The 12,875-nt window shown below is 35.1% G+C and overlaps 1 protein-coding gene across 1 annotated transcript in view; it reads left to right on the top strand.

Annotated features, from left to right (window-relative positions):
• Nucleotides 1-12,875, top strand: part of Dcc (DCC netrin 1 receptor) — a 1,087,105-nt gene that overhangs the window by 956,004 nt on the left and 118,226 nt on the right. Inside the window, exons 17-19 of the mRNA XM_029546911.1 lie at nucleotides 1,815-2,047; nucleotides 6,115-6,253; nucleotides 10,084-10,191. Coding sequence (XP_029402771.1) covers nucleotides 1,815-2,047; nucleotides 6,115-6,253; nucleotides 10,084-10,191 — 480 coding nt within the window. The remainder of the gene's footprint in view (nucleotides 1-1,814; nucleotides 2,048-6,114; nucleotides 6,254-10,083; nucleotides 10,192-12,875) is intronic.

Here is a 12,875-nt window from a genome sequence, read left to right as displayed (position 1 = left end):
AGTGCAGCAAAGTCATAACATTGGTGGTACCCATGATGAAGATAAGTCAAAAATTAGTCAGGCATTGAACTACTCTTCCTCTATTCATAAAATTCTTCTTAAAAAGTCAGGCAAGAGTAGAATGTGTAAGCCTGTACTTACTTCAGTTTGGCAAGCACATCTTTTCCAGCTTCACAAAACAGATGGATGATTCAAATCCTTGTAGAGGCTGTCATCTTTTCTATTCTCTCTTTATCATTTCATAAATTCATTTGGCTTTAAAGGGTATCTTAATGAAAAGAGACATCAAAAGAAAAACAAAATCCCGAACTCTGTCATTAAATTTTAATCCCAAACCTCACTCCCTCCCTCTTCTCCTCTCCCTCCTCTATCCCTCTCCCTTCCCTTCCCCCATCTCCCTCTCCCTTCCCCTCTGCCCCTTCTCTCTCTTTTCCTTCCTTTCTGTTTTGTTTTGGGTTTTTTGTGCTTTTTTTTTCAGTTTTTAAAATATTTTATCCAAACCACAGGCCAGTAACATGCTTAATATTTTTTGAGAAATAATGGGGTATGGGAATTTGAAATTCAAGGGACAAAGGAAATAATCAACAGAGCAGTCAACAACCACCCAGCTTTGAACTTTGCTATTTAAAAATAAATAAATGAATAAATGAATCATGTAAGCTGCTGCAGACATTCATCTACACTTTATCTGATCCCATTGTTTAAATGACATCAAATGTCCAGGCTTAGCTTGGTGCTGTCAGTCTTAAATTTTCGTTAGTATAATTCCTTACTGTGTTATCTAAAGGTCAGTTTTTAAATTTGCTATCTATGAATTTGAACATCTCAAAATGGAATGATTGCCATTGCCACAAAGTATGTTTCTGATTTTGCTTGTTGTAGCATAGCAGAAGTGTAAGGGGTTTTGTAGAATTTTGTAAGATCACACCACATGCGTCAGACTCCAGTCGTGTTATTGATCAGAGCATGTGCGTCCCTCAGTGGAAATCTAATCATTCTGAATGGAGTTAATTTGTCTTCCTAACCAGTGGTGTGCATTTTTTCCACTGAACTTGCAGTTTTAGAATCAGGAATGTAATATAGGATGCCCGACATGACTAAAGATGGTATTAACCCATGTGTGAGAATACAAGAGAATGAGCACTTCCACGATTTAAGATTACAATCTAAGAAAACCTACTTGCCAGATGTCATCTCACACCAGATTATAGTACATCAGATATAAAATGACCCATAAGACCATGTGAATTTGTTCATATTGGATATGTGCATTGATAGAAAGACTGATATAGTTCAAGCATCTTTCATTATAGTTTGTGTGTTGCCTGAACAAAATCTATACAGATATAATGTAGACAAGAGTAAAAGCATTACAAAATAAAAACCAATAAAGTTGGGGATAAAGGAGAAAATTAATGTATCCAATAGCATTTATTTCCATTTCAGAAAAAAAAAAACAGAAATATCATTTTTTGCTATTATTTAAAAATCATTGATAAACCATGAACATGATAATTTACTACATAATACCTTGAAAAATATCAATGTGTAATATTCCAACAAGTTGCAGTCTTAAAGTATATATTCTCATTATAAAATAAAAATGAGAAAATACTATTATTTTATGACATAGCGCTACTGCTCTTATTATACTTTATGATTTAATTAATTGCATTTTTTCTGTTCTTCTCATGTTCCCTTCCATCGTTATTGCCATGCCTTTAACTCATTGTGATGTGTTGCCACTGATATTTATTTTGACTCTTCGTTTACACATTTATTTGTTTGTTTCATTTGGTGGGTTTTGAACCCAGATCCCACTGACCCCGTTGATTATTATCCTTTGCTTGATGATTTCCCCACCTCGGGCCCAGATGTCTCCACCCCCATGCTCCCACCAGTAGGTGTACAGGCTGTGGCTCTTACCCATGAGGCTGTGAGGGTCAGCTGGGCAGACAACTCTGTCCCGAAGAACCAGAAAACATCCGATGTGCGACTTTACACTGTTCGGTGGAGGACCAGCTTTTCTGCCAGTGCCAAGTACAAGGTGAAGGTCGAATAGAGTGCAAGAAATTTAAAATGAACTTGTATATGTTTGATGAGTTGTGTCCAATGTTTCCTGGTCTGTTGTAAGTCATTTCCCTACAGTGACTTTTACATACAAGGCGTGTTAATAGCTCAAAGTCTACAATTCATTAGAATAATTGTGTCTTTGGAAATCAATAAGAGGCAAGGTAGAAAAATATCATGAGCTGAATTCTACCATATGCTGATTACACCAGACATTTCTTTCTGTGTAAAAGAATACCATTTTCCTGTGGAAATAGCAAGGCTCCAGACCCATCTTCTGAATAAATTCTGATATGATTCTTCTAATTTAGAATCTAAATTGCTGTCCATTAATATCACAGACACCTACTCACAGAGAGCATAGCAGAGAATAAGCGATGTGAAAATATTTTATAACACCCTAGAAATGTATTATAAGCCATTAACATTGATTTCTGTATTTAACTCAGAACCACCATCATGCTGTAAAGAAAATCCCTTAAATGAACCAGAGTTATACCATCTTCCTCTTCATGTACTCATTTTCAAATCATTTTACACTCCTCCCAGAGATCCTTGGTGGTATAAAAGACACTGTCATTTCACCCGTCCATATCTCCTATCAGAGCTCAATGAACCAACAAAGCATTACCCAGAAAGGCAGCTGTGTAGCCTTCTAAAACCGAGGCCAGGCTAAAGGTCTAAGTAGTAGACAGTATCAAGAAACTAAGGAAGATCAGCCAGCACGTATTTTTATCTATAACAGTTCTAGATCATTTATTTTGAAATAAAGCTTTAATTCTCCTTACTTAACATGTATAACTTAGAATGCTTCATGAACACATCTCAATAGATGTATGCTTGAAAGAATCCGTAAGGGAGTCAGATCAGGTGACACAGCTAAAGGTTAATAGTTTACAGGGTAACAGGGGAGGAAAAAGAAAGTTGAATGCAGTAATTTCAAGACTCTGGATACCAAATGCAGGAGGATTGGCAAGAATTTGAGGCCATCCTACGATACAGTATGAGAACTTCTCTAAAGCTAAAGAAAGATGGACACCCTAAAACTAAGGGATCTGGTAGTTTAATCTGTCTCTTCCAGCTTTCTCGTACTTGTATCTCTGGGCTTGCCAATCCCCAGGAATGGCTGTCAAGGAGAATCTTGCCTCAAGACAGTGGGGTCTTGGGAGATACCGCTGTTTTTGCAGATTCTTCTGCCCCGAAATCGGGAGACAGAGCAAAAGCACAAATCTCCTTCTGTCTATGCAGAGCCATGCAGGTTCTCATTAGTGTCTTTCATCTTCTAAGTGGTCAAAGCACTGAGGTTTAGGGTGAGTCAGTTTGTAGTTGAAAGAATATCAATGACAACAAAGGTGGTTTCATTTGATATTGCTGCCCTGATAGACCAGGTATTGGGAAAAACTCCCCAGGCAAGCTCATACAGTATCATTGATAAGAGGTCCATTGTAGGTAATCCATCTCCTTATGTTATTAGATGTTAGACTCAGCAGAACCATAAAGGAAGACAACATTGTCAGGAAAGCAAAAGAAGACAACATATGAGAGTATTCATATAGATACTCTCATATATTGTCTCTACCTATAGATAGTTTAGGTTTAAGTTTATTTTAATAAAAGACTATGTTTCCCTCTTTAAGATGCTTATGTTCATAACTACTCTACTTTGGAGATATAGTTATTGCACCGAATGAACATAGGGACTTTGCCAGAATGTGAAATGACATTTTTTAAAAAATGACTATTTTATTTCAGCATGATTTGAATGCCAAGATTTCTTGAGGCAAATCACTTGAGTTAAATGGTTAGTAGAGCAGACATGGAGCTACAAAGAATTTGACCAAGCAAAATATTTTAACTAGACCTTCTCCCATCAACTTAAATGACTAGGGGCATTATTTAATTTAATATTAATAATCATCGTCACATATACAAATACACATATATACACATATATGCATGCACACACACATACACACTCACACATACACACACTTCTACTTTTACACACTGAGATGAAGAAGTCTCTAGAAAAGAGTTGGGTAGTGGAGTAGCAAGGAAAAGGGAAAGGATAATTGGTCTACGAGAAAGATGTATAATAAATTTTACAGTTATTTATAATAGATGACTTGGTTTGTACTTTATGCTTTTAAAACCATGTTCATGCCTAAATGTCATCTTTCATTGCATAATAGCTTTATAAGATAAGCAAGACATATTCATTATAGAACAAAGGGCACATCTGCAGTCAAATAATATGGATTCAAGAGGTGCTTTTGCTATATTTTGTCATATCACTGAGTCTCATTTTTCTCAAATTAGACAGTAATTCTGACACTAATATTCTGATTGCTCAAATCACTCTATTGATTTTTCTACAAAAATATGAACTTCTTTTCATTTTCTACAACGATTTAATCACATTCTGTTTTACGTGAAATCCACTCAAAATAAAATTATTGACAGTAACCCAGTGCTTATCAGATGCATGGTGGATATAAAAGGATACAGGCAGTTGTGCAAGACGTGGTCTCTTCCACAAGGTATATCTCATTCTGGAATTTAATATAACTAATGAAATGAAAGTTGACATGAAACAAGGTATAATGTATTGTAGGTAACATTTATTAATGCTTGCTCTGGGCCAGGCATTGTGTTTTACTTCACTTATTTCACACAGTAAATGATAAAATTACGTCTGTCATGTTAGCATCAACTTAGAATGAGCAAATGGAAGTTCAGAGAGGATTCCTCAGGTACTCTGTATTCACAAATGCAACCAGATATGGTTTTGCAGTATATGTTTAAGTTGAAAAATTCATTATAGCAAAAGCTTTCTATTAATGTACAGAGAAAACATTCTGATAAATTTTCCTGAGATCTTCAATTTAATATAATCAATGGGTACATTGTTATATATTACTAGTTTCTTTTAATTTTTACTTGATGTAAAATATATATAGGATTTTCAGAGCTATGTCCTAACCATTAATATACATACAAATTGATATTTTGCCATATTACTGTAAAAGAAGGGAATATATATAATATTACCCAATGGAGTAAGGCTTTGCTTTTTTCAGAAGTAAATACCCAACACATTTTTAAATATAGAAGCCATAAGAAGTAGTTACCTTTGGGGAAAGACAAAGCTATAACTACCACCCAGCACAAGTAGATGTTTCTAAAAGACTCAGAGGTTTAAAATGTGTCAAGTCATGTAGAAAATAAGCTTTTACCTGTGAGACTAACATGCTTTTTTCCCCCTTCATTATTATTTTTGTTCTTGAGTAAGCAAGAAAGACACAATTTACTTATTTTATACTAATGTAAATAAGCTTATTTAAAATGAAAAGAATATACAACATTCTGCAATACAATTATGTCCTTTAATATTCATCCAATGTGCTTTCCTTTTCTGATCAATGGCTCCTTTTCCACATATGTTCTCTTATATGTGAACCATGCATAAAGGAGGAGCATCACATAACACAGAAATATGCCTACTCTGATTTCATTTAAGAGATCAATATATGTTTGGAAGCATTGAAACTTAAAAATAAGTCTTTTAATATATCGTCATCTCTATAATGCATCAGAAAACGAAATAATTGTTTGTAGTGAGAAATGATGGTGACCAATAGAGAATATGAAATACTAACTTAAAAAAACAAAACAAAACAAAACAGAAAAATCTGAACGATTTCAGTGACAAAGACATGAATTTACTTGAGGTCCCACTAGAAAAGTGTTAAATGAAGTTGAGAGCAGATTTTGTCCTCTGTCTCAGGTATACACAGGCTCAGGACATTATCTAACTTCCTTCCCCCTTGGAACACTACACAGCTTGATTTAATCAGTAAAGTCTCAGAACCACGGCCCACCAGTGTTTATTGGCTGACAGAAAAGTGGGCCCAGCACCTCCGCTATTTTGAAGTGGATCTACTTTTGTCAGATTTGTTGGCCAGTTGTTTTACATGTCTTGATTCACTGAGTTCACAGATTTCATGTTGTTTCTCATCCTTTGCTCGTTTCCGGTACGTATAGTCAGAAGACACAACGTCTCTCAGTTACACAGCGACGGGCCTCAAGCCCAACACGATGTATGAGTTCTCAGTCATGGTGACCAAGAACAGAAGGTCAAGCACGTGGAGCATGACTGCACACGCCACCACCTATGAAGCTGGTATGTGAAGGGACACTGTCCCCCAAGGGCTAAGCTTGGCCCAGGTATCCACGTTCACTAACTCTGTGGAAATCGAGGCATAGAGTTAGTATGGTTTCAGAAGTGTGCCTTGTCCTTTATGAAATAATGTGTCATGTACAATTCACAGCCCCTCTGCATCTTATGGTATTCTTCTACTCCTGTAAAACAGAGAAGTTTTCAATACATTAAACAGTCTGATTGTATCGGTGGTTTTTTCAGAATGAGTTCTTTAGAACATTAACTAGTGGTATCTGAACATGAATTCTCTTCAATGGCTTTAAGTAATGGGCAGGAATCTAGCTAGTTAGTGAGTGCTATCTGAAACAAGGGTGGCTTTGAACAACAGTCCTGATAGGTATTGGGAAACTTGAGACAGAGTAAAACATTACAATTTTTGACTCCTGGATATTTATTCTAACTACAACAGCTGGAATAAAGAGTAGTTTTCACTTGGCCTTGGACATACTTTGGGAAGAGTATAAAAGAATGGGAAACCTTTATGCACTTCGAGAGAGCTCAAAAGTATGCACTCCTAGTCACTCAGTCACCTCTCCAGTCGTAATAGTAACTAATTGATTTCGTATTCATTTTGTGTTTGTGTATGACATACACTAAACATATTCAAATTTTATTATGGCAGTAATGTTGACAACTGAACAAGATTACTGTTTTTCCACTAGAATTTGTCCCTTGGTGTTGCAACCTTAATGTTATTACAATTATTACTTTAATTTTTAGAGTTCTATAATTTGTAGGTACTTCTGTCTATAAAAATCTTTCTAAATCATCTCATTTTAACATCTCTTTTAGTTTACTTACTATACATTATTAAGCTTTTCTCTATTAATTTTGCCATTGATGCCAATGTTTGTAGTTTCTAAGAAAAGTTAGGACCAGCCAAGTATGTTATATACTACCAGGACCATAAAATATCACCTCACCCTTTCTTTTACTCCAAAAGATATGGGTGGAACCAAATATAAATTAGCAAAATTACAAAAGAAAAAAAGAAAAAGCAATACCTGATATGACATGACTGAAAGAATTATCATTTCACCTGAAAGCAAACAAAGTCATCCATTTTACCATTCATAAACATAAAATGCACACCAGCAACTTGCTTCCAAAATGCACCTTGAATATTTCTAGTCAACTAACCCAATAGAGCCACCAATGGTGAGTCCCAATGCAGACAAAAAGATATTAAGTTTGAGACCTGTGGTTAGTAGAAATAGTGATTGTCAACTCAGATAATGATCTGAACAAAGGTGTAAATAGGCAGGTGGAAGAGATCCCTGGGCGATGATGAGAAGAAAGATGTAATTCACAAGTGTCTGCAGATTCTGTAACTGTGAGGACGAAATGAGGCAGATAGAATAACTCGAGAATTTGCTTTAATTCTGAAATCAGATATAGACTCTATGACTTCACTGCCCCAAGCTGAAGTAGCTCATAGGAAACATAAAGGTGACTGGGAAATGTTTAAATTAAAATATTTCATTCTGTCCAAATGGACAATCTTTTATTCTGATTTGCTTGATTAAAATGAAAATATCAGCAATATTTTCTTCTTGTAAGACAAAGTATAAATAACAAGTTCATTGGTATCTTCCAGACCCTACCTTAGGTATGAGGTATAAAAGATAGAGATTACAGCCTCTATATTAGGGATAATTAAAATCATTTTAAAAAGAGAAATATAGAGAAGAATAATGAAATGACATAGGAAATGCAATCACCAGTTTGGGGATGTATTGAAATTATAGGAGACAGCACAAAGTACAAATTTACTCTGGAAAAATAAGGGGAAGTTTGACAAAAAAAGAAATGCCTAATCACAGCCAGGGGAAATATTAAGTACTAGGGTGGACCTTAGGAACCATTAAACCCATTTTCCCACATATTTGGGGGAAAAGTGTAGCTCATAGATAAGGTGCAAATACTTGAGCCGCTAACTCTATTACCAAAATTTGCCTTTATCGTACGCACAGCTAGGATAAAGACATGCACACATCCAGAAGAGATGACCTAGAAGGTTGGTATTTTGAGTAATACCTTCTCAGTACATTACTGTGCATTACAGAACAAACTGAACAATTGTGTTGTCGCTCTTGGTGGTGGTGTTTTTGCCTGTTTTAAATATCACAGCTGGCTGGTGAAATAATTTCATCCACACCCCTTGTCTATTTCCAAAATAAATGTAAATTTAAATTTTAGGTCAGGAAAGAGTATTCTGACTAGTTAATGTCTCTTAATTTCCTTTATAATTTACAATTTCTCTTAATGTGCTTTGTATAATATCTAAATCAACTTCTGACACTACCTAATCTTTCTCTTCATGGGATATAAAATGTCATGAATGAAATGCTTAAGAAAGTAATCCTTTTGTAAGATACCATTACCTCTGATATAAATCTATTCTGTTCTTCCAATAATGTCTCTTGACATATGTGTTATCTCCTCCATTTCATCCCTCACCTTTTCTTTCTTCTTATTCTCCTCCTCTTCTTATTTTGGTCCACTGGCTTCGGCATGTTTCTTTGAAAATTTAAATTTGTTAAGGGCATTGTCAACATATCAAAATTAGCTTACCTTTGGATTAATTAGAGTTCCAGTGGCCTTTGAGGAAAAATTGTGGCAGATAGGAATGATTTGTATCTTTCCTATTTGCTTCATATGTATAAATACATAGGAAGATATTCTGGTAGGGCTGTATAGCTAATATAGTGATTTACCCTACATTACATTTAGGAAACCCAAGAAGAATAGAATGAAAATTACTTCAAGTAAGGATCAAATTCTAACTATCTTGTTCACTGGAGTCCTATTTGGAAACCAGAAAATTCTTGCAGAAAACATAGAGATACCTCTGAACAGATACCAGAAAACATAGATACCTCTGAATCTGCCTGTGTCGAGCTAATGATACAAAGGAGACTGCAAATAATGGATTTAGAGCATTGCTTGCTACTTAGAAGAAAAACTGTCTTCAAAGGGGTTATAAGCAGAGCAGCAGAAATCTGGAAGATATTGGTTTGACTGGGCACATTTGCTCCTACTTTAAAATACATTTACATTTTATTTTGTGCGGTGTTTAAAATAAATAGATCTGAGGTAGGCAGGATTTCTTTGTTATCTTATTTTATGCCACATTGAAGCAAAGGCACTCTTACAATACATGCCTTTTCTATTTTTGTTCTCACTTAGAAAATATTTAGGCCAGGGCCAAGTAGTGGGAGTGGGTAGGTAGGGAAGCAGGGGCGCGGGGGGGGGGGGGTATAGGGAACTTTCGGGATAGCATTTGAAATGTAAATAAAGAAAATAATAATAATAATAAAAAGACAAAAAAATTTACCATATCATTTAAGCTGCAAGAAGGTCTGACCTGTTTTATTTTTGTCTGTTTGTTTTTCTTTCTCTCTCTTATTTTTTTTTTTCATGGAATTTGGTAGTTTCTTTTTTTCTTTTCTTCAATTATAAACTACAATTGCAATAGTGTCCTTAATGGAAGGCATGCATTTTTTTTAGTTCACTAAGCATACATTTTTCAACATACATACATGAGTGTGAGCTCAATTAAAATCCCATGTTGCATTCTTCAGCTCAGTGTTTCCTCTGTATACTGGTACCTTAGGAAGACATCTGACTTCCACGGTAAATCATCAGTTCTACGCCCTGACTTGTATCATTCCAGTAGTTGTGACTAATTGTGAAAGGCAGAATAAACATGATCTGCTTAGATCCTGATTGTGAGCACCAGGACAAAGTGTCACGACTAATGACAAGACCCTGTCTGTCTCATCTCACAGCCCCAACTTCTGCTCCCAAGGATCTGACAGTCATTACTCGAGAAGGGAAGCCTCGTGCTGTCATTGTGAGCTGGCAACCTCCCTTGGAAGCCAATGGGAAAATCACTGGTAAGCATCCATCTTTCTCTCCCAACCTTGCCCCATCTTGACCATTGTCGCTTATAGTTGCTTACTTCACAGCTGTCCTTGCCTCTGCATGGAGTGTCTATCTCAGCATCTTGGTTCATTTACTCATCTCCTCTGACTGGCTCTTCTTGTTCTAGACCGGGGGAGTAGTTTTCTAAAGGGTTCATACAGGTACACACATACGCATATTCACATTCAGTTGCTGTGTGAAAGATGTACATTTCAATAAGGATCGGCATTTTGTGTTTTATCATATGGACCATTAAGACAACCATCTATGGAGTGTCTGTGTATGTACAAATGGCGAAAAGGAATCTGGTTGGTTGACAATTACAGAATATAAATGATTTCTAATGGCCATTTTTTTTTTTTTTTTTTGTGCAGCACATGAAGGAAGTTTTGTCTTGGGATTTTTAACTTGTCGTTTAGCTTTTAGCTTCATTCTTTAATAATAAGGTTCAGGAAAATGATTAATATTGACTGACAGAAATTGAACATAATGAATATTTCACAGTGACAGATTTTATATTATCAAATATTGCTGATAACAAAAATGCCTAATTAAAGCATCCATTAGAAGCTTATGATGTTAATTTAGTATTTAAAAAAACATAATGGAGTTCTATTAGAGTTTGCCTTCTCTATTCAACTTAGATTAATTTAGGTTTTTAGTAGCTATCTACATAGAATTAACTTATCACAAAAAATAATATACCAATCAAAATGTGCACATTGCAGCCCCATGAAGTAGAACCATTGGGTTAGCAATTTAAAAGACTCTCTCCATTGTCTACATGTACATACAAGAGATACATGGCAGTACTACATACAACAGTGACTGAGTCCTCCCGTGATGCAGATAAACCAGGAACATGCAGTTTCAGTTGGCAAACTCAGTTTATAAGCTATACTGTGATTTTTTTTCAAAATGAAAATATAATGTGATGCTTACAAATGTGATTAAAATTTAAGTCGAAGTTTTGTTTTGTTTAGGAAATCGCTCTTAGTGTAACAGCAAACAGAATTTTCATATGAGCTAATAAATATGAGGCAGAACCTAAACATAAAATCTCTCCACTCTGAGCATATGCGTTCCCTTGTCAGTGTGCCAGACCTTTGAAAACTCAGTCTTGCACATCTCAATTAATTTTTTTTTTTTTTTTTTAGTCTCATTGCTTGGTGTTCTGGTCTACTTTCATTGATTCTGTTTCAGTACTTTTGTTGTTTTTGATTTATTTATATTTTATTTCATTATAAACAGTTACTTATAGACAAAATTCAAAAGCAGATATTTTAAGAAGAATAGAAATCTTCTAAATAAAAACATGGTATGATAGAAACTCTAAGTAGTGAAGAACGAAATTATTTTCTACTACTATGCTCCTTACTCTGAACTCAAATAAATCTTCTACTTGTCAAACTAAACAACAGAATGTGTTTTCAACTCTGAAAAAGAAAGCCTGAATGTTGCTTTTCCCAAGTAAAAGTTAGAATTCTAGCCCATCTTAAGAAATCTCCACTTCTATTTAATAAACTTGACCCTCATGCTGGGTCTTAGAGATAGCTATCTAGTAGGGCCTATCTTCCTAATGTGATTACATTGGATGATTACATTCCTTTGTCTGTTTTACATTCACACACACAGTAGGGTCTATCTTCCTAATGTGATTACATTGGATGATTACATTCCTTTGTCTGTTTTACATTCACACACAGTAGGGTCTATCTTCCNCACACACAGTAGGGTCTATCTTCCTAATGTGATTACATTGGATGATTACATTCCTTTGTCTGTTTTACATTCACACACAGTAGGGTCTATCTTCCTAATGTGATTACATTGGATGATTACATTCCTTTGTCTGTTTTACATACATAGACACACACACACACACACACACACACACACACAAAGTATCAGAGATCTAAAAAGATGATTTATTTATTTATTAAAGCAAAATTGTGATGCACTGTTTTTAATTCAGTAACAAGGAAAGATAAGAAGCCATGAGGGACTATCTGGAAGAGAAAAGAGACAAAGAAGTGTAAGAATTGTGAATATAACCCTTATGTATTATATACATGCAAGAAAATATCATAACAAAACCACACACGTGCACACACACACACACACACACACGTATGCACACATACTCACACATACATGTAGTTTTAATTTTTTTTTAAATAAAGGTAATTGTAAATGTTCATGAAAGCCAAGCAATAAGCACCATGTTCCTGTGTACTACACTTCCACACATTGGTCCTTATTAACGAAAGTTATATTATTGCATTATATTATTAACGTTATTTTGTTGCATTATGTTATGTTGTGCAAATTATTTTTGACATACACAGATGCATTATAGTACATGTGTATAAACAGGCACTCACACACAATTAATAAGTATAAAGTGAAGTATAATAAAATGAATCAAAAATACTTTTAGTTTCTATTTCTCTTTTGCTTATATTTTCTTTTTTATTTAAAAGTTTAGTTTTTCATACACTATATCCATCATATTCTTTCACCTTTTCCACTTTCTCCTAGATGCTTCTGTCCAAGGTCATGGGCCATAATCCTCTCTCTCCCCATCTCCCTCCCCCTCCCCTCTCCCTCCCCCTCCCATCTCCCTTCCCCCTCTCCTTAGGCCTCTCTAGTTCTC

This window comes from Mus pahari, chromosome 15 (genome assembly GCF_900095145.1).
Source record: "Mus pahari chromosome 15, PAHARI_EIJ_v1.1, whole genome shotgun sequence".
Taxonomy (NCBI): Eukaryota; Metazoa; Chordata; class Mammalia; order Rodentia; family Muridae; genus Mus; species Mus pahari.
The sequence above is the reverse complement of the archived record's forward strand: the minus strand, read 5'-3'. Positions and strand labels throughout refer to the sequence as shown.